Here is a 23627-nt window from a genome sequence, read left to right on the forward strand (position 1 = left end):
GCAAGTAAAAACACAAAAAGTAATTTATAGTATAACTAGGGGGAAATTAAGCTTCCAATTTAAGACATGGAAACATAAATCGTATTTGAAGGTAAAGCGGGGACGTGCTGTAAGGGTTTTCTGAAGGCAGTTCCAGATACAGAGTTAAAGAGAGTTTGCTAGAAATAATGGCCAGTGAATAGAGTAGGGAGAGAATGGGCTGAAGGGTGTAGTCAAACATTACGTAGAATGTCTTTTTATAAAAACAAAAATGTATTATTATTGCTAAAGAAAACATGTTCATGTTACTTTTCTAACCATACAAATATTTAACTCAACTGAAACATCCAAAAAAAGAGATTATTGAGAGGGTTTTAATTTTCGTTGCCAGACTTACAGTGAAATGAAGAAAAGCAGAGTGGAGACTGGCACTTGCAGGCATGGAGTGCTGTACTAGGTGATGGTTGGGGCTTTGGGTGGCCTTGGGTGGGTAGGGTTCCAGTAGATGTCAGTGGGTAGTGATGAAAGTGCCCTTTCTTATCTTTCTCACATGCTTTCTACTGACTTTCTTATAATGCTTCCTAGACCTGTCCTGCAGGGGCACCTACTAAGAGGAATAATGGCCTCTTATTCATAAAGCGTGACCACAAAATTTTAATTAGAGTATCATGAATGGAGATCAGAATGATCCCCAGGGCTTGGAGAAATGATTTCAACCTTTCCTGGAGCACTTACCGTTCATTTGAAAAGACCTTGATGAGATTAAAACATTTGACACCAGAGAGCAACAAAAATGATTGAGAGGATTGAAGGGCCAGTTTACGAGGAAACATTAGCAGCAATAAAGTTCTGCTAATACCAGCAAGCTAAGGGATAACTCAGGCATATTGCAGCTTAATCTAAGAAACTTTAAGTACGTGTCTGAGGAGGAGAGCTTTTCCCTTCCATGATTAAGGAATCTTGAAATATGGCAAGAACCCAGAAACAAAAAATGTTATTTAAAGCTATACTCATATGTTAACATGCAGTCAGGGTAACCCGGCTTTCTTTTATCCCTGTGAAAGTGACTTGGGAAGATAAAAAACGTTAAAAGAAGTGAAATAAGGCAGTTTGCAAAAGACAAATACCATATTTCCTGATTTGTGGTAACTAATATACAAAGCGACAAAAAAAAAGTAATGAGTATAGAGTGGAACTGATATTTTGAAATTTAGTTATTGTTTGAGATTTGATTATTGTGTACAGTCCTTGTCTATATTCCTGAGGAACAGTGGTTTTTCTACTTAGTACATGTTAAATTCTTTACTTAGTGGGTGGTTAATCTTGTGATTATGCAGTAAATTGAAAGTATACCACTGTAAAAATTAAAAGAAAAAGAAAAGAAGGAAGGATGGGGGTGAGGAAGAAAGAGAGAGAGGGTAGAGTGGGAGTTATCATTATGCTCTTAAAATTGTATATATGAAATGGATGAAATTTGTTCTCTTTTTAAAATATATAAAAATGAAAGACAAAAAATAGTTTAAAATATAAAAAATTTAAAATTGAAAAAAAAGGGGATATTCTTGAGTTAGGGGACAAATGCCTATAGTTTTTAAACTGGAAATTTGGGAATATCATGCTCTATGGACTATGAGCTACTCCCAGTAACTCTTGATCCTTGGACAGAGGTTTAAAAAGGAATTACAGATTGTATATGTGAGAATTATGTAAGTTAATCTGAACTCACCGATATCCCAGCTATTCCTGGGGGACCTGCAGGGCCTCTGTCTCCCTGTTGAAATAAAAAATAACAGTGTATCATGTTTCTAAAAGTTTTATAAAATTAATATTCTAATAATTTGTATTTGATTTGTTATTAGCTGATACAAGGGTAGAGAGTGGGTAGGAAAATAATGAGTAGTTAATTGAAATTTGCTATAACTCTTGTTACATAAGCCAACATAAAGTCTTAATCATAGCATGCATCCATTTAATTTTATAATGTTTTAAAAAATATTAATTTGAAAAGAAAGAAAGAGGAAGAGAAAGTATCTACTTGTTCTCTTTCCAAATGCCAGGTGTAGTAGAGCCAGGGACTTAATCCAGCCTTCCAAGCATGGTAGGAATTCCATTATTTGACCCATACTGTCTCTGGGTCTGCATTAGCAGGAAACTGGAGTCAGGAGTCAGCACCAGCAATTGATTCAGGTACTTTGATGTAGGACATGTGGGTTGTAATCAACTCCAAACTCCTTCATAACAGTATTCCATGTATTCTTATAGCTAAAATTAATATTTTTTTCCTACACATTGAGTATCTTCTGAAAAGCTTTTCTTACACTTGACTCCGTGGATGTAGGGTTAGAATGAAATTATCTACAATGAAGAACTTGTAGTTCTTGTCATTTGATCAATCAAGATCCTTTGAATTTTTTTGAGCAATAAATCTTTCTAAAGAGGCAAAGTGGTGTTTTAGATTAAGCTGACAGTGCTGAAAATACCAGTGATTATATATAGGATAATAAAATGGCAATTTGTTGGGTAGAACCTACATTTAAAAAATATCATAACTTTACTTGGGGACATAAAAGAAGACTTGATTAAAGGAAAAGATGTGCTTTGTTCTTGCTGGGCAAGACAATGTTGTAAATGTTGTAAAAGTGTCATTACTGCCCACACTGATTTATAAATTTAATTCAATTCTAAAATTGCAGTTAGATCAAATGATATTAAAGCTCACTTGGAATAATAAATGAATGAGATAAGAGGAAAGAAGAATAATAGATACTAACACTATCAATATTTAAACATGTGATAAGCCTGGCTAACTGGAATCATGGCATAAGATTAAGCAGTGCAACAATAAAATATGTCTCAAAATAGATAAGAATTTGTAATAGGACTTTAGTAAAGAAAGGGATCCATTATTCAATAAACAGTGCTAATGAGTGACCTTGCCAAAAGCTTGATTGCTTTCTCCATGCTGTATCTTACATAAATTCTATATAGATTAACATAAAAATAAAATAGTATGAACATGAAATACTAAAAAAACATTATGTTGAAATTATCTGATCTTTGCTAAAATGAATGTAAAAGTCACTTTGTGCACAAAATAAGGAATCATAAAATTGGTTTTTAAGTTGACTGCATTAAAATTATATTAATATTAAACACAGAAATGAAAGCCAAAGGCTACAGCAGTTTTGTCGTGGGGCCCATATTGTGGCGTAGTGGGTAGAGCTGTTGCCTGTAATTCCTGTGTCCCATACAGGTGTCAATTCAGGTCCCAACTTTTCTGCTTCAGATCCAGGTCCTGGATAATGATCTGAAACAATGAGCCTGGCCCAGGTTCTTGGGTCCCTGCCACTCACTTGAGTGACCCAAAAGAAGCTCTTGGCTCCTGGTTTCCACCTGACCCTGTCCTGGCCGTTGTGGCCATTTGGAGAGTGAACCAGTGAATGAAGCTCTCTCTCGCTCTCTCCTCCTTTGTTTCTCTTTAACTCTGCCTTTCAAATAAATAAATGTTTTTTTTAAAAAAAAACAAAAACAAACAAATAGAAAGAAAGCCAAAGGCCAACTAGCACAAAGATCCAATATGTAAAACACAAGAAATGTTTTTCAGGGCTGACATCATGGCTTAGAAGGTAAAGCAGCCGCCTGTGACACAGGCAACCCTGTAGTAGGCACAGATTAGAGTTCTGGCAGCTTTACTTTCCTTCCAGGATCCTGCTGATAGCTTGCAAATATAATTAGAAGGTGGTTCAAGTGTTTGGATCCCTCCACTCACGTGGGAGACCAGATGAACATTGCTAATGGCTTATGACCTTGGCCTGATTCAACTCAGGTCATTATAACTATTTTGGGAGTGAACCAGTGGAAAGTATATCTCTCTGTTGCTCCTTCTCTCTAACTCCTTCAAATAAATCAACAGATTTTTAAAAGCAAAGAATTTCACATAAAGCATATTCATTGTCAAAAAATGTAATAGAATGATTAGCAAAGAATATAATCAGTTTCAGTGTATTCTTTTTTTCACTCTTGAAATGTACTAAAAATTTTATTCAATATTTGTATACCTGATAGATTATTCAAATATTCTATTTGACCTTACCCCCATATTCTGAATTATTTAGTAGTATTTGGGACAGGTGATCAATTTCTTTTCCTTGATTATCTTCACTTGATTTTTAGGGCATCAAGATTCCTTCACACTTTCCTGGTCACTTCACTACCACCCTTCAAAGTTCCTCTTTCTCTGTGTAATCACTGCATGTCAGTGGGCTACAGGACTCAGTCTTTGAAACACTTATTTATCTCTCTCTCTCTCTCTCTCTCTGTCTGTCTCTCTGTCTCTCTGTCTCTCTGTCTCTAACACATTCCCTTGATCATCTTATCTAATCCTCTTGCTTTAAAATACCATGAATATGCTTGGGACAGGCAAATTTCTATCTCCACTTAGATTTCCTTCCACAGCTTTATTTTTATCATCCTGCCTACTCAACACCTCTACTTTGCTAACAGTTATCTTCCAATTTGTCCACATGTCCAAAATAGAACTCCTCTTCACACCTTCAAATAGGGTCTGGGCACAGCCCTCTGTACTTCAGATTATGACCACCTAATCATCCCATGAGTTCACTTCCTAAATCTCAGAGTCATGTTTGACTCCTCTTAATGCTGTCAGAGCAGCATCTAATCAATCAGAAGATCCTATTGACTCCACCTTCAAAAAATATCCAGGACCTGAACCACTTCTCACTACCTGCACTGTTTCTGACTCTGATGTGATCCAGTTTCCACTCCCATTCAGACTGCTGGAACGGGTTTCTAGCTTCTTTTCTTACCTTTCGAATGCAGGTTGTATCATTTTACTTAGAAACCGCCAATGGCTCTACATTTCCCTCAGATTGAAAGATAAAGTCATTATATTGACTAGTATCTTTTTTATCAGTATTTTTCAAGTTACCTGCGGGTGCAGGAGCAGTTTCTTATTTATTTTCTAAAACATCACAAACTAAGGTAACTACTGATCACATGTTTGTTAGGCAATTTGACAAATTACTGGACACATTTTTAGGTACTGCCTCTCAAGTACTGTACAATCTTTGCTGTAGAACCTAAAACAAAGTTTGCAGACTTGCCCTGGTCCTCTACTGGCCACACTTGGAGAGGCACTGCTTTTTTTAAGGAACACATTCCTGACACTACGCCACTGCTTGCTCCACCTCTCTGAGATCTCTTACAACCATTTCTGCCCTCAGTCCACTGGTCCCCTAGGATATTACAGCTATCTCATATCCCAAGAGCCTTTAGATCTTTGTCTCCTCTTCCAGACTAATGTTCTTCATTCAGACTAATAAACTTGGCTTCCTCCCCTCCACTCCTTCAAGTCTTAGTTCAGAATTTGCTTTGAGACCACCCCATTTGTAAACACAACCCCAGTCTCCACCTCAGTGCTCCCGATTCCCTTAACCTGGTCTATATTTTCTTTTTGTAGCACTTAGCAACAATATTATTTAGGTTTTATCAAGTCTTTCTTTTTCGTTTGGGTATTCTCTTGCCAGAATACCCAGTATATTTTTGTCTGTTTTTTTCCCTTATGTATCTTCCAATCTAAAACAGGTGCTCAGTAAACATTGTGTAACAAGAATTGTATCTCTTTTAAAAAATTTATATTCTAATGTTATTGAAAAGATAAAGAGAGAGACAAAGATAGAGCTGCAGAGACACAGAGAGAAATCTTCCATATGTGTGTTCATTCCCGAAACGCCCGCAACAACTGGGGCTGGACCAGTTTGTAGCCAGGAGTCCAGAACTCCATCTGGTCCTCCATGTGGGTGGCAGGGACACAAGTAGCTGAGCCTTCATCTGCCACTCCCCAGGCTGCCAATCAGTAGGAAGCTGGATCAGAAATGAAGAAATCTGACAGGAACTAGGCATTTTGACCTGGGAGGTGAGTGTCCTAGGCAGCTTCTTAGCCACCGTGCCAAACATGCTTCTCTCAACCTTTTTGGATGTTTAATCAACCAGCAGTTCTCTAAACTCTGTGCTTACCTTTATTCCTGGAAATCCTTCGAGTCCCGGCAGCCCCATTGCACCAGGTTCTCCCTGTTAGAACAGCAGTAATGATCAAAAGGTTTTCAATCACTGATTTCAAAGCAAAGATGTTCCTGTCGATTCTCTGCCTGCATTCCAAACACCGATTTGTAATTGAGCAAGTAAATGGTGCACTCTATTTTCAAGCAACGTATTGTTGCATTTGATATTTGAAAGTAGCTTGAGAAAAAAGTCCTATTCTTCAGAGAAGTGCATTTTCTATGCATTTTATTTATGATCAAGAATCTAATTAGAATGAATCCCTCCAGCCAGTGATAATTCCAATTTCAATAAGAACCAGAAAGAAAAACAGAGCTTTAATAAAACGTGCTAATTTGTGAGGTGTGTGGGGCTGCTAGTCTACCAATGAATAGGGTTAAACCTTTTTAAAGCAGATGAAGAGGGAGATCTCAAAACAGTTTATCATGTTTACATATTCTGTGCAGCTGAACATGAGTTGTGAACACTTCAGAGGATGACCCTGGAGAGCACTGCCAGTGATTCCTAATGAGCTCAAGCTCATTGGTCACTAAAAGTAGATAGGAAGTTATCACTAAAAATGTTATGGGCTTCCAGTCTGACTGTAACTTGTAGATCCTTAAAAGCACATTAAGAAAATCGTTGGTCAAGAAAGCTGTAACCATGAACAAATCAATATCATGGCTTTACTTTATCTTCTTATTAATTATTTTTACTGATTAAATAGTTGCTAATATTTTGCGGTCACTTCATTTGTAGATATTATTTACAGTACATTTACAGTATTTTTCTTGAAAGCAGGGATATTACTGTCACAGAATGTAGATTCACGATAGTGATCATAATGTGAGGAAAGAGGCTGTATAATTGTATAGATGGCATGAGACAGTGAAGGCAGCATTTATAAATAACTATACATGAAAACAGTATGGCATCCACACATTTTACATTATTTTTTAAGTCAAAAAAGAGAAAGTGGGCAGTTATTTGATACTTCCTTTTGTTTTTAAAGATTTATTATTTTTTTATTGCAAAGTCAGATACACAGAGAGGAGGAGAGACAGAGAGGAACATCTTCCGTCCAATGATTCACTCCCCAAGTGACCACAACGGCTGGTGCTGTGCCGATCCGAAGCCGGGAACCAGGAACCTCTTCCAGGTTTCCCACGTGGGTGAAGGGTCCCAAAGCATTGGGCTGACCTTGACTGCTTTCCCAGGCCACAAGCAGGGAGCTGGATGGGAAGTGGAGCTGCCGGGATTAGAACCGGCGCCCATATCGGATCCTGGGGCGTTCAAGGCGAGGACTTTAGCCACTAGGCCATGCCGCCGGGCCCGATACTTTCTTTTAAATTAGTTAATGTCAACTATAAATATTTTCCTAGAACAATGTATGTTTTAAATAGAATCACTTAGGAGAATAACATTTCAAACTTTATTCCCTTTAATTATTATTCAGGCTCCAGTTTCCATTATTATTTATGATATTGTCCTTACTACAGCTTAGTTAGTAAAAAGCCATGTGACTTGATATTGTCTATGTTCCAGAAATCTTTTTAAATGATCAATATTTAACCTATCCAACAGAAAAAAAGGCTCATATTCTATTCTATATAAAATCTTGCAAAAAAGGCCCTGAGTGACGTTTTATGTCTTCCGTGGGTACAGTTCCAAGAAGCTAACCCCACTTCCCGCATCCCCTGCTCTCTCCAAATCCCCCTCCCTTCCTTCCCTCTCTTCATTAGTTTATGCAAAGAAATAATTCTAATCCACTCTACATTCACAGGCTTAACTAACAAAGGAAAACCATTATTTGATTCTCTTTGTTTATATTTCTCATAGCCTTTAGGCCAGAAGAGGTGTTCAATCAATCAATCAATATTTCAAAATAGCTAATTAAATCTTTAATTGAAAAATTACTTACAAACTCAACACCAAATGAATGAATGGGTTTGTCTCAGAAGATCTTAAATTCAGTTAAGGGCATTTTTCTTTATACAAGCTTAGTGAATAGATTAGGAAAAAGTGGTGTGGTGCTATCACTGGGTTTTGAAGGACTCTGAGGGAAGAACATCCCCCATCCACCACAAAAGTCCTTCCAATGGCCTTCTCTGTGACTTCCGTTCTACCATTCTTGGCTTATTTCTACAGCGAGTGCTAGTGTTTGTCATCCAGGGCAGCAGCCCTTGGATGATGAGGGATGTATGGCAGAGTTAAGTCTCCAAAGGGTAATTTTGAAGTTTTGTTCTAAAATAAGCCTGAATATTCACACAATATTTGTTTATTTCATGATCCTATATTTATGGTTTTGAGCTTTTCAGTTAATGCACATCACTACAAGCAGAGAACATCCTACATTAACTTTTAAAATTTGTTTGATTCTTGCTGGCAATTAAGAAATCTGAATTGCCACCTTTTTCAGTTTTACCCCAATAAATCTAAATTTTCGTTGCCAATACAGGTGAGTGATTTTTTTTTATCTTTTATCATAAAACTTTCTAAAAATCCTCTCATCTAAATCTGCAATTACAAATGTAAGAACTTGAAAATTGTTCCAGAAAAGTCACTAAGAAGGCTAGTCTCACCTGGATGATTCAGAGGGTTGTTTGGTGTGTGTGTGCAGGAGAGGCAAAGATCAGGACCCCAAATGAATTAAAATTAAGTTAGAATGAAGAAAGTCCTTGATGACAGTATTTAAATACGCCCAAATAAAAGGTGACGAGAGTAGCAAAACAAACTTTCAAATTACATCTTTGGGGCTTGTTCAGAACATGGCACTAATGTGTTGAAAAACTACTTTCAGGGTAAAATAAACTGACTTCTAATGTATGTTGCCCAGAAACAACAACAACAATAAGCTCTTTATTATGTCTTTTTTGGAAATGCATTTAGATGTAAAACAGTGGCGGTGGGGGGAGGAGGGTTGAGGGGGAAGGGCAAGTGGGGAAAGTAGAAAAGGAAATCTGAGCCTTTGGAACTGTATCATGAAAAAATAAAAAAAAATTAAAAAGATCATTTTTTTTAATACAGCCTGTTACTTCTCTGGTTTGAAATTCATTTATCAAGCTGTATCAACCTGTGCTATAACAAAGGGGTTTTACATCTCTTTCCCATGTCCATGGCAAATAGCTTGTAAAATTTTATTTCAGTTTTAGGTCTATTTACGTTTCAAGCATATACCTACAGGTTAAAAGGCTACACAAGTGGAACAGGAAGGGAGGGACATATGCTTGACAGGGACATGACAGAAAAAAATGCCAAGAAATCAAGGGAATCTAATTGAATTTGGCAGAATGTTTACAGCTCTGTGGCGGGCGAGGATGCTGTGAACAGTTAGCATCCTTTGGAGGACACCCTCTCCTTCCGCGCAGAATGCTAACCTCCTAACACATTCCTTCTAATAGCAGCTTTATGATAGCACACATTTCCTGCAGAATAATTTCCTCAGACATTCAAAGCAAATAAACAATCCACCCCACCCCCTTTTTGCTGTTGTGGAGATGTGAGACATGCTAGGGAATTTCTTTCCACAGTACTTCTTTTCCACAGTCTACTTAAAACCGAATCAATCACTGTGAGAGGACTATTAGAAGCAAGTGTCCCATTTAGCAGGAGTTTTATATGTGACTTCCTCCATCACAGGATGATTTTAAGACACACTGATGGAAAGAGACGGACCTCAAACGCAGTGACAGCATTGGGACCACCAGATTTTAGAAAACAAAGAGCGTATCACTTGTGTTTCCTTGGTGGCCTAACTGTCGCCTCCAATATGCTAACTGATGAAAGCTTAAGAAGACAGGCGTCTTTGGCTGATGCTCTGCTTCAAATATGAACAAAGACAATTTTCTAAAGAACACAGGACATGGAAACATACATACCGCCGGCCCAGGATCTCCTTTGGGGCCCTGTATTGAAAAACAAAAAATCAAAAACAGAAAGTCAGTTTTTTTTAAAACATATTTTTATTGCATTTCATTTTTTTAAAATTAATTACATTGCATTATGTGATACATTTTTAATGGACTGGGATTCCCCCCGCCCCTTCCCACACCCTCCCCCCATGGCGGATTGCTCCACCTTGTTGCCTTTCCATAGTTCAAATTCAGTTGACATTCTTTCATTGGAGGTATTTACCAAGCATAAAGTCCAGCATCTTATTGTCCTGGTAAGTTCAATGGTTTCTTGGTGAGACCATCTCTGGTCTGAAGGCAGAGCCAGCAGAGTATCAGCCCCAACATAATATTTCCAACCATTTACAACATTGTGGCATTAATTGACATGGTATTGATTAACCAATATGTTACTAGGGAAATGCAGGTTCTCAACCACAACCTGTGACTTCTTCATAGACATTTCAATTTTGGTTTATATTCAACCGTGTTCTATACACCTTAAAATGGCTTAGATTGCTATTCAGCTGTCTCATGCCTATTTTAATTTTAGTATTTAGTATTTAGTATTTAGTATTTGGGTCCCCACCCCCTCTCGTAATAAGCATCAGGAGCGCTCCAGAAACCCCTCAAAACAAACTAACAAACAAAACTAGAATAGACAGACAGAGAACAACAAGGAAAGCTTAGAAACAGACAGGAAATGGTCAGCGGGAATGCACTTATAACTCACTGGGTGGGACACAAAGATTAGTTACTCCTCACTGGGGTATGGAAGATTTCTCGGCACACCTCTCCTAAACATGCTCACCTAAACTGTTGACATATATCCTGTTAGAATTACAGAGTTAGACCACCTGAAAAACAGCCAGGTTCAGCGAAAACGTGCTTCAATGCTAAAAAAGTCACTTTTAAAACAAGGAGTAAAGCAAAACACAGAATATAGTAGAGTTTTGCCCGATCTTGCTTTAAACATACATCAGAATATTTGCAAGCTTTGCATTTTGTTTCAGCTTGTGCACAATGAATAACATAATAAATATGAAAGCAGAAATAAATATCTGCTTGGATATTTAGTTGTTAGATCTATAATGAAAACTGGTGATGGCATTATGCAAGACACTGCTTTTAAAAATTATTTTGTTTTGGTACATTTTCTCAATTTTAGTATAATTTTATCCTATTACAAGTTTGGTAATAATCGTTACATGCATTTTTTTCCAGTTAGCAGAATGGTTAGCACAGTTGTTTTTGTTCTTGTTTTGGGGTTAAAGTATAGCTGTTGAGCTGCTTAAGGATTAGCAAATATACTCACTGGGGGACCAGGCGGTCCTGGATAACTGGGAACATTCACTCCTCCCTTAAAGAAAATGGAAAAAGATCAGAAAGATTTACAACAATTCATAGCAATTTTACAACATTATGAAAGTGAATACCTGTATTTTATATAGACTGCTCATGCCGTTGCCTTCATTGAATGACACACCCTTAGGAAAGAAATGAGAGAGAGGGTTATTCTTCCAAGTTAATTCTTACCATCTTTATCTTCACCGTTTATTAACGATAGCGTTCCTATTCTATTTCTGAAGTGTATCTGCTCCGAATTTAGAGAGTGACTTTAATATTGTAAGTAAAATAATACACTGCTTCCAATTTGACTTTTGCAGAGAACGAAATGAAGTATGAGCTACACCTAGAGCTCACACACTTTGTTAGTATTTGATTAATTTGCAGGTGTGACAGGAGACACACTAATGCATTTGGAGAGGAAATATTACATGCTCATTAAAATTCAGTTTCTGAATTGCCAATTTACGCTGACTGTTCACAGGCTGTGGAGCTGCAGGCTGTAATATACTTGTGCTGATGAAGATGTGAATAGGGAACAATCTGTCTACCGAAAAGTAATTTTTTTCCCATAGGCTTTTCATGCCAATTAGAAAATGAAGGCAAATGGGATGATAACATTACTCACAGCGCTACATGGATGTTTTATAAAAACATATTTCTTAGAAGAATTTCCTATAAAAGTTGACATATAAAGTCTCTATATAGCCAACACTTGAAAAAAAAAAGAACTTGATCTATAATTTGAAAAACGCATATATTCTGGCACGCATGTGAGAAAAATGCATGTGAGAATTTTAGTTGGATTTTGATCCTTTTTTGTTTCCATAGAATCAACAATTGGATCTGCATTTTTATTTTTGTGAATTTTTTTCACATTTCAGTTGCAAAATTGAACAAGTCATCACTTCATTGTTTTTGGATAGTGGTAGTCAGTGGTGTTCAGAGTACACAATTTGCATGAATCCTCAAAACATTAGTAGTGGAAGAAAAACGCTTCATCTATTCGTTCCTTTGTTATTTCACTCATTCACTTGACAGCTGCTTAATGCCTATTGTATTTGTGTGTGCTGCATGCTGAAGAGAGAACGCATATTTCTGCCTGGAATTTCTACACGAAGTTTCCCAGGGAATATATTTTAGTCTGTCTTGACGATGAATGGTTTTGGAGATTTCAGAGGGAAGATTCCTTAAGTACATTTTAAAATTACAGTCTCCTTTCAGGAGCTCTTGTTATATTTCCTGTTCTATCCACTGGAGGGGAGAATACCTTTAGATTTATACCCTAAATACTTTCTTAGTTGTTGTCCAAGGAGGGTTAAAACAGAGTGCCAATGTGTTCAATTATGTGTGCAAAGCTTGGCTCTGCACAAGACTAGCAATGTATCTCTGTTACCCACAAAAGCCACAGATGGATTCTGTTTTTTCTCTGCTGAGTTTGGTTTCTTAAACCATCCTGTGAGATGGGGTGCTAAAAAATGCTTGGTTTGGACCTCAACTAGGCTGCGATTTGCGCGCAGCCCCACATGAGGGCAGACTTGCCACAGAGAGAGGCACCTGTCCTATCCACAAACTCCCTGGCAAACAGTGCATCTACCTCAATCACTAGCATAAAAATAAAATAAAATAAAATAAAATAAAATAAAATAAAATAAAATAAAATAAAATAAAATAAAATAAAATAAAATCCATGCCTCTTGCACTTTTTTTCCCCACTGGTTGCTGTAAAAATAGAATTTTCTTGCATCTTAGACATCATGGGTGGGAGGAACACATTTAAATAATACAACATTTTGTTCCAGCTTGGATTGCCAGAAGGGTTCCCTCCTTATAGCCACTCTCCTCTGTGAACGAGGCTCACTGAGGTTAAATCACTTTTCCAGGGTCCCTAGCGCATGAAATAAGGCATTTAGAAGCACACATCCTGGTCTTTTGAGTCCATGCTAGGAACTGACAGTATGCAAATCTGAGCATTGCACATCAGGACTGAGCTAAGGAGGGAACAAAACAGGTCTCCCAGAAGATATACTGACCATTGTTTATCCAGCAAAACTCAAGATATGTTCATCTTTGAGAACGTCTGATCTCTGAGCTACAACAGCGTTAAGTAAACACATGCATGCTAACTTCAAAACTCCAAATGACTCACGGGTGGTCCAGGTGGTCCAGGTTTCCCAGGGGGTCCTTCACTGCCCTGCAAAAGACAGGGAGGACAAAAATCAATGAGTTAAGCATTGCTACATTGAGCTTACTCAGCCAGTTTCTGAAATCCATTTTTTGTTGTGAAGTCTTACAGCTTGACTTTCTCTTTTACCTAGGAACATTCATTTCAAGACTACAGGAAAGGTATAAATCTTGTCCCACACATATCTAGATTCTCATTGTGTGAGTTCTGGGCAAAAACTATATTTCAAATGAAGGCAGACAATGCAGGTTACCCTGTTCCAGACTTCACATTAGCCAAAGGATCTCTCTTAACATCAGGGGACACAGCAGAGTTTCTACAAAAAGACTGTGGACTCTGGGTGAGTGGCTCTCTAGACCAATATGCACTTTAAGTCTCAGCTGACCACCTTCATTTTGGGGGAAACAGAAAGCTCATGCACATGATTTGATCAAAATAGAAGAGGATGAGAAACTTCTTCCATTTCCCAGGTTAATATCAGACTTAATAACCAAGTCATACATGTCCTGCTGAACAGAAATGGCTGTGGCATAACACTGTTGGAGGGAAATGGTCTATACAACTTGTACAGCAGTAGAAACACTGCTTATAGGAAGAAACAGAAAAAGGACTCTGAAAAATAAACTCAAGTTGGAACTTGAATATATATATATATATATATATACACACACACATATACATATATATAGTATTTTTACAAAATAAGGAATATTTCTCAGTTCATAATAAGCAGTTACTTCAGTCCCCTTGATATCTTTAATTTTTTAAACTGTGCTTTTCTTTTAGAGTAATACCCTCATAAATATTCTTTAAATTCCTCTATCTCACTTGCAATGTATGATTACTTAAAAAAATAATCCAGGGAGATCAACTTTCATATTCACAATGCCCAAATTTCAGTTCTTTGCTATAATTCTGGTGAAGGATAAGAAGAATCATATATTTAATAAAAATCAGCTGTTAAGTAGTTCTTGCAGTGCATCTGCCTGAAAAGTGTGTGACATAGAATGAGTTCATTGTATCTTTCCCTGAGTTTTACTCTTTGATGGTGGCTAAGACATGTCATCTTTTTGCTGGCTACTGTCAGTGCCCTTCAGAGAATTAAGTTCTCATGAGTCAACAGACAAGGAAAAATATGTGCCTACTGAAGAGACTTCTTTTCCCCTTGGCACAATTAATAGTCATCTTTTCACTTTCAATTGTGCCCGCAAGCTCATCTCAGTGTGGAATTCCCATTAACTTCAAAGGAAGCCCATGACTGAATAATTTCCATAGAGAACAGAGAAAAAAGACTGGTGGGGTTGGGCAAGTTCCATGGGATATTGTGAGAATAAAGCGAGCTGAGACTATCTAGAAGGAATACACTGTTTCCTTTAACATTTGCTGGGATTCCCTGGCTCCTCATGCCGCTCTCCACTATTTTGTCAGCAAGCTTGCAACCCAGGTAAGAGAGTAGAAGCCATATGTATTCTTGATTTTTATTTCGTGATTTGAATAGTTAGGCTTAATTCACTGTTGTTCTTGCTTGAACAGTATGGAATCAGTTCAGAGCCCAAGTCAAGCCCTGTGGTCTTCTTCTCATCTCCATTGCTGGGTCCTTGGTAACCACAACAGCCCATTCATCTGACAACCATCCTATCTGGAAAACAAGTTGTCTTAGTTCCTTTGTGAATTTCCTCCATAACCTATCATGGAGAAAATTTGAAGTTTGTCTCAGCAAGCCCTTGCTATTGGAATCCTGGTCCTGATAGCCAAGCCAGCAAGCTATGTGGAACCTTGGCACCACCTGGTATGATTTTGTCCCTTGCCAATTCTTACAATAAATAATAAACCCCAGGATCACAGCATCAGGTGGAATAGTACTTTTATGAATGGGATTAGCTCCCTCACAAGAAAGAATCAGTGTAGCTGGGTTGTCCTTCTACTATGTGAAGACATGTCGTACAACATGCCATCTAAAATAAGACAGCAACAGTCACCCCTCCCAAACACTAAGTTTATCAGTACCTTGACTTTGGACTTCCCAGACTGCAGAATTGTGAGAAATAAATATCTATTGTTTGTAACCCAAACTAAAACAGATAAACACTTGTAGTTGGCACCACTTGAGGCAAACCACTTGACTTACACATTCCCAACCTACAGACAGACAGATGATCAGGACTCTGAGTCCAGTTCACATCGTTGCTATGCGGCACCAGTGTGTTATTCATCCTCTCCCCCATAGATAATATCTGTATTCAAAAGTTTGCACCAATGTTGTTGTTGTATGTCGGCCAAAATACAAGATACCCTCTGCCATCATTTCTACTTACAGACTTTGCTTGATTCCATGGATCTCTCTGTAGAAGGTCTCACCTACCCCTACTCTACACCAAACCCGGATTTGGACAGTGTCTGTGAGGCTCTTCCTCAGTACCTTGTCACCCTTTGCTCCCACTGGACCAGGATGTCCTGTTCTTCCCAATAAGCCCTGTAAAACACAACACCAATTTGTTACAGAAACAAAAACTAAATGACTAAAGGATATTGGAAATTGGTTGCTAAAACTCACACATTCTGAAGGTCATTTGGTCCTAATTAAATCAGTCTTATAAGCTTAGTTTTCTTTAGGCTGATACAGCAGCTGCGTCCTGCTGATAAGCCCTCAGAAGGGTAAAATTTGTATTTGTGGTCACTTTTTCACCTTGGCCAACCACATTTAATGACCTTAATTGGAACCTTTTGATACATTTAAGAATCTAGCTTTGCTGTTTAAATGGTAATTTACATAACATTATGCCTTCCTAAATGAGCTATAATTTTGGAATGATCAACATTTTAAACACTCCAAGACATGGCAAAATTAACAATGTGATATTAACTTATGTGATCTGCATTTTATGAATGAAAAATAAAATTTATTTTTAATTCTCCTTTAGGAAGAGAACTGTAATTTCCCTGATTTCCATGACAACTCTTTTTAATAACGTTCAAATTTAAAGCCATATAATTTATCTACACACTATGGTGAAGCATAAATGATAAAACTGTTATTATGGAAAATTCGTGATTTAATAAGCAATAAGAATGCATTGCCATTTGCGCAGTAAAGTGTCTGAATGGAAATTCTAAGAAGGGAAGGGATGGATAAGTTAAGGCATGAGTTGAATTGCTAGATTTAGCAAATAAAAATATAGTATGTTGGAACATACTTTTATTAAAAATTAGATATTTATCTGAAATTTGAATTTTATTGTGTGTCCTATCTGTTATCTAGTGACTCTAGGATTGAATTCTGATGGAAAAAGAAAGAATGCTTGGCAGGGGAGGGTTGGGGGAAAAAGAGGTTCTCTCCTTGGAAAAGAGTAATTAAAGATGCAATACGGTGGTAATGTCTTTGAGGGACAGTGTAAGCCTTGACTAAAATTAAGGATATTTTAGTTCAAAGTAAAAAAAATGAGTTAAATATGGTAATTCTTGGCTCATTTTTCACCTTCAGGAAATACATTCTCAATTTATTGTGCTATCTGAGTATCTTGTTCAAAGATTGGGGCTAAAGAAATATAAGTAAAAAGCAGAAAGTTCTTTTATATCTAGTTTCTATTTCAAATAGACTAGCTTAATCACAGATTGCTTTCTTGCCTGCTGGAATCCTAAATGACAAGTTTCCAGGATGTTGGAAGTCTTAAATAATTCTAAATGAAAATGTGTTGTTGATAAGGCTACTTTTCTAGGCAACAGCTGGACAATCCATACAGAGGCACAGCCTCAGCAGAGTAATGAGAAATGTTAATTCACTTTGGGTCATTCTAGCAGATATTAGCCGTGACCACAATCATATTAACAAATACTTACAGGGGGTCCAGTTGGGCCTGCAATACCTGGAGTGCCTGGAATTCCTTGAAGACCCTAGGATAGACAGATCTTATTATAAAGTTGTATCACTGGAAATAAGACATTTATTTTAGTCACTCAAATATCTTGATCACTGAATTTTAAGCATTCATTTTAGCTAATCAAGAATCATGATTTGGGATCCTGTATGATAGCCTAGTGGCTAAATCCTTGCCTTGCAAGTGCTAGGACTCAATATGGGTGCCTGTTCATGTCCTGGCTGCTCCACTTCCCATCCAGCTCTCTGCTTGTAGCCCAGGAAAGCAGCAGACAATGGTCAAAAGCCTTGGGACCCTGTACCCATGTTGGAGACCTGGAAGAAGCTCTTGGTCCCTGGTTTTGATCAGCTTAGCTCTGGCCACTGTGGCCACTTGGGGAGTGAACCAACAGATGGAAGATCTGTTTCTTCTTCTCTCTGTAAATCTGCCTTTCTAATAAAAATAAATGAATCTTTAAAAAAGCATCATGATTTGTACAAATAAGCATTTTCAAACAATAAGGATTATGAGCTAAATACCTCTATATCAAATCTATTACAAACCTGATTTAATTTACATGATGATTTATACAACATTTCTGTTCTTATGGAGCCATCCCATCAGTAGCAGCATTATACTAAGAACCCTGAACTGCCAGAGCATGGAAATACACATCCCAGACCGGCGGGATGCCATCCCAGAAATATACAGTGATGCTACAGCTTCATTCACGTAATGGAAAAATGGAATATGTTTCATGACATAATATTTAGTTTAGTCGCTCAGGCTCATTGGTGATTTTAAATTTAGATCCCTTTAGTGGCTTCACCATAAAAATAAATAGATTTGCCTGCCTTCTTCTGCACAGAATTATGGAATAATTCCAGTTTTATGGGATAGAATTTAAAAAGTTGATATGCTTATATATCAAGGAAGAATCAGCAAGATTAAGCAGTAACTTCTATAATCAATCTTATTCCCTATTAAGTGGTACCAACAACACAGCATTAAACAGATGACACAGAATTCAAAACATGAAACATTTTCAAGTATTAAAATGCTATTTTAGAAAACTTGGATAACATTGAAAAACAAAAGTCAAAATACTACTAATGCAGGGCTTAAACTTTTAAATGGCTATCGATGTATTTCCTAAAAAAACTTGAATGATGAAGATTTTTATTATTTTATTATAACAAATAGATAAATGTTTTATCTGGAGTCCTTAGTGTCAGAATTCCAGATTTTTTTTTTTTACAAAGGTAACAGTGCACATTCTAAATATTATGTAATAGTTCTGATGGTGCTTGAAGCAGCACCAACAAATACACAAACATTTCTGTAGCAAAGCATGATATTCTGACAGAGCCGGATAAATAGACCCATTCTACATGAGCTCAGGTCATATTTTCCTACCAAGTGAACTGACTTCAAATGTAGCGAATATTTCCAGTGTTTTATAGGTTTTGGGGTCATGGAATTGTGCATAATAACATTCTCAATAGTCCTTCCTGGACAATGGGAATAAAGATAAGTTAGGTTTTTTTTTCATACATGTCTTGTGATTTCCAATTCCTTATAGTACAAAATCATCTGCTGTTACAACAAAATTATTTTCTTGAGATAGGAGTTTATTATATGTTAGAAATATCAGGCAAAATCGCTATAATAAAATTACTACATATTTACTTATGAGAGTTCTTCAGGATCAAGGGCTAGATCATGGTTCTTTGCCCCGGTAGGCTCAAGAACTACACTCTGTCAGGCCTGTGATTCCACTGTCAAATGGAATTACTTATGACTTCAAGCTTTTTCTTTACATTACTTGAATAAATACACATAAGAATCATCTCGCACATTCTAAAATTCCTCATCTAGCAAGTTTTTTTGGGGGGCTAAAATCTTGTGTTAAAGTATGTGGGCATGTTCTTTCTTCAAAATTATATCAATCTCATTGGCAATGCTGTGTGTTTGTGTATACATGCTTGAGTGCTTGTGTGAACCACATACATCAGAACACCGTCGTTTCTTGTTAATCTGTCATTAATGTGCTTGTACTTTTATAACGGTGAGGAGAAATATTTCCTGTAGTAATGGAACTTTTAAATGGCTAGAAATTATATGTTATAACATATGTTTATCTCAAAAATCTATTTTTCCATTAAATTTGTTCCACATGTACATATATGATTTGCATATATACGTATATATATTTGTTCCATATGTATGCACATAAGATTTGCATATATATGCATATGTATATATATATAGAGAGAGAGTGAGAGAAAGAGAGAGAGGAAAGAGAGAGAAAGAGAGAATCCCCTTTTTGCTATGTTAAGTCTTAACTCTGAATCAGTCTAGAGATGCTGAGTGAGTTGCTAGGTAACATAATTTATACACTTGGGACTCATTAACCTTTGATGACCACATTAAACTTTAATATAAACCACAGTTCATAAATTAAAAAAAAATCTTGGCAGCCTTTCTATGAACAAACTAAAATTTTGCAGTAAGGATAAAAGTTACTCTGGGTACATAAAGGGCAGTAAGATAATTTCAGAAGACAAGATGGTCATTAAAGAAGACAAATACATATTAAAGTGGACAGTCAATTTAGCATAGAATGCCAAACTAAAATACAAATGAAAACTTATTGCATAAATATTCAGAGATCACTAGAGTCAATTTCCTTCCCTGCTCGGATATTTTTAAGGCCTACTTGATTTGCTAGGAATATTTACTTTGCTGTGGTTATGATCTATTGCTAACAGTATTTTTTCATATCCTACTTATCAACTATTGTTCTGAAATATTATAGTAGGATTGGATTCTATCAGCAATTTACAAGTTGACTGTCGATGAAGGACTATATAATTGTAATAATATGGGGCAAAGTAGTATGTGAGGGTGGAGGGATGGGGAGGGTGAGAAGAGAAATTCCTGTGCCTATGGAACTGTATTGTGAAAAATGAAAATTAAAAAATTAATAAAAACCAAAAGCCTAAATCCAAGACAAAATGAAGCTGCTATTCTGAATTGTGCAAAAACACTCGTGGAAAACACCCTGAAGAAGATAATGTTACTTTTATAAGAGCAATGATTCCCTGTCTTTTTGTTGAATTACTAGGTTAGATTGAAGATGTAAACATTAGATGTCTTCAGAAACTATCCCTCTGTATCTTTTCCACTAAGAGTAGACTAGACATCTGAGACTTTTGGTAAGATTCACTGTAATACACATACATTACAATGAACTTTATTGGCCAACTGGAAATGCATATGTCCTTAGTTAACGTTCTGCTAATCAACAAATCATAATTTCAGATAGTATCTGAGTCTAAACAGAAGTCAGTATATTTACTAATTTTTATTTACCTGAGAGATGAAAGTGCACTATACTATTCCTCTCAAAAGACACAACTGAGTCAATAGACTACTTCCGGATTATTCACATCACTCTCGCGGTGTGAGGATTTAACAGAAAAAACACCTGAATTTGTTGTAATATCTCCATGCAGTAAGTCTTCAAAAAAACTTTTGTCTGTTCCCTATCAAAGAATCTATCAGGTATACCTACGAGCAAGCACACTAAAATAGTGGGGAGGTATTAAGGGATTTCAGTTCTTCAAGAGAACTAAGTACTGGCAAAACTCAATACAATTTTACTTCCAGTGAATTTAACTTCAAGTCACTTACAAAAAACCTGAATTCCAATTATTTCCTGATCGTTGTTATTATCTTCTCAATTGCCTCTAAAGCTTGCCTCATCAACCTGGGCAGCTAAAAGCTGTTGTACTATGAAAATGAGCTATTGTGCTGGTACTTCAGTGGAACCTATGGAACTTGAGGAAACAAAGCTCATTAATTCTTACTTATTCTGAAAATAAGATGCCTTTAATGTTTTATTTGTGGATAGCGCAAATGTCACTTTGGACATGGAACTAAGCCTCAGAGGTTTTTTTTTTTTAGAATAGGATTCCTACTAACTAGAAACAATAATATGCAATGATAATTTGCAAAGTGAAATACAACTCCAACTAGAGGAATGTGTCTTATTTTCTTCCATTATGATTTTCGGCACTATATGAAGGTTAATAATACATGCCAGATGGCTTTCTTTCATTAAGATCTATTAGTAGCAACACTACTTAAACTAACAACAATTCATCATTTTAACTGGTTTTTCTAAAAGTTAATGTGAATTATACAGGATAAGAATGATATCTTGAGTATCGCAGTGGCTTTGAATCAGAAAATTATAGCATTAGCTTCAAAGACACATTTGACTTAAAGCCTTCCTCAGGGCCCGGCGACGTGGCCTAGTGGCTAAAGTCCTCGCCTTGAAAGCCCCGGGATCCCATATGGGCGCCGGTTCTAATCCCGGCAGCTCCACTTCCCATCCAGCTCCCTGCTTGTGGCCTGGGAAGGCAGTCGAGGACGGCCCAATGCATTGGGACACTGCACCCATGTGGGAGACCCGGAAGAGATTCCTGGTTCCCGGCTTCGGATCGGCGCAACACCGACCATTGCGGCCACTTGGGGAGTGAATCATCGGACGGAAGATGTTCCTCTCTGTCTCTCCTCCTCTCTGTATATCTGGCTGTAATAAAATGAATGAATCTTTAAAAAACAAAAATAAAGCCTTCCTCAACGCTGATCTAAATAGGTCAGTTAGATGCCTCTGTCTATTTTCTCCCAAGAATGTGGAAATTCAGCAGATTCAGAAAAACCAAGGTCCTGGGGTTGGTGTCTCATTACAGTGGTGTTCAAGGAAGTTCTGCTCACTTGTGCAGTTGTCTCATTCCTATGCTGGCTGTTCAACTATCCCTTAATGTATTTCAAGAATCCTCCCTCACATTTATCTTGAGAGAACTGCAATTCTTATCTGCTACATAAAAGCAGGTAAACCATAATTGATAATTAACTTTGTGCCTTCTTCAAAAATCTGGTAATAGACATGATATGGTATCAGTATTATTATTAAAAATGTACTAATGTTGATAAAGGACTACCTCGTCTTACCGATCTCAGCATTCAGCGTGAGCTATGGGAAAACTGGTGTCTGTCTTGTGGTGAGTCAAGCAAGCAGAACCAACAGTATGACTGAATCAACAGAAAAGAATCCTTTACCTCATCGCCTTTCTCCCCAGGCATTCCAGGGTAGCCACGCTCTCCTTTGCTTCCCTAAAAACACAATACATTCAGCTAGTACACTCACTCAATAGCACCATTAACTATCAGAACAATGAAACCAATATCCTGTGGGATGCTTGGGATACTTAGGCTGGACAGGTCAGGGAACAAAGCAATGACATTTGTAGGTGTCCCTTACCCCATATTCCCCCTAAACATAAAACGCAGTATATGGTAAAACGAAGCTTTTCCTTTTCTTTTCACCCTGGATGGTCCCTCAGAGGAGGGAGCAGAGGGACTAACTTACCTTGGGTCCCTCTCTGCCCGGGATTCCTGGAGGGCCCCGTGGTCCTATGTCACCCTGGAGGAAATGGGAGTAAGAATCGAGACAATGCACTTGTGTGTGCAGCAGGTCTTTAAGCGTGTAGCTGGCCTTCTTACCTTACGTGCCATGGAATTGTACTTCCCAGGCTCGCCAGCGCCCCCTTCCTCTCCTGTGCTGCTTTTCAGCCCAGGGACGTTGGCTTGGCAGTTACCACAGAAGTTCTGAAGAGTCAAACAAAAAGGTTACTGGCAGATTTGTGAAGACATCTGTAGAAATGAGGTCGGATCTGATGCGAAGTTCTATTTTAGCTTTTGTCAGAGAAGAGTTATGCAAAAATATCTAACTTAATTGTGTGTTTCAGGAATTCAACCGATTTGACATTACTCTATGTGAAGTAAAAATTATTTAGAAGGCTAACCCACAACATTTGTTTATGTTTGTGAGGTTTGTTTTTTAAAAGTCTGATGATACATGAGTTAAAATTGCAAATAAATAAAGACATGTACATACACACATTTTCAATTGCTTAGCTACATGTTTAAAATGGGAGGTAGGAATAACATTTTGGAATAGCCAGCAAGATTACACAATGTGTACAACCAATATGGCGAACTGCCGAAAGACAAAGAAAGAAAAATATGAAGGAAATATTTCTCTTTTGGGGAACAAAATTGATTGTATAATGATCATGCAGTTTACTAACATTTTACTTGTCAATGAAGGCAGACACTCATTTAAGAAATAATTACTTGAATGACTTGGACTTAACTCCTCTGTCAAGCCCAAGTAAAGATAAGAAATCTAAATGGAATCACATTTCCCTTACCTTCTCTAAAACCTATATCTGATCTAGAATG

General features: G+C 37.2%; 1 protein-coding gene across 1 annotated transcript in view; it reads right to left on the reverse strand.

Annotated features, from left to right (window-relative positions):
- COL19A1 (collagen type XIX alpha 1 chain) overlaps positions 1-23627 on the reverse strand; it is a 341639-nt gene that overhangs the window by 40056 nt on the left and 277956 nt on the right. The window contains exons 29-39 of the mRNA XM_058669675.1: positions 22887-22991; positions 22753-22806; positions 22443-22496; positions 17296-17349; positions 15878-15931; positions 13423-13467; positions 11363-11413; positions 11242-11286; positions 9915-9941; positions 6016-6069; positions 1706-1750 (exon numbers count right to left, since the gene is read on the reverse strand). Of these exons, the coding sequence (XP_058525658.1) occupies positions 1706-1750; positions 6016-6069; positions 9915-9941; positions 11242-11286; positions 11363-11413; positions 13423-13467; positions 15878-15931; positions 17296-17349; positions 22443-22496; positions 22753-22806; positions 22887-22991 (588 nt within the window). The remainder of the gene's footprint in view (positions 1-1705; positions 1751-6015; positions 6070-9914; positions 9942-11241; positions 11287-11362; positions 11414-13422; positions 13468-15877; positions 15932-17295; positions 17350-22442; positions 22497-22752; positions 22807-22886; positions 22992-23627) is intronic.

Source organism: Ochotona princeps, chromosome 1 (assembly GCF_030435755.1).
Source record: "Ochotona princeps isolate mOchPri1 chromosome 1, mOchPri1.hap1, whole genome shotgun sequence".
Classification (NCBI taxonomy): domain Eukaryota; kingdom Metazoa; phylum Chordata; class Mammalia; order Lagomorpha; family Ochotonidae; genus Ochotona; species Ochotona princeps.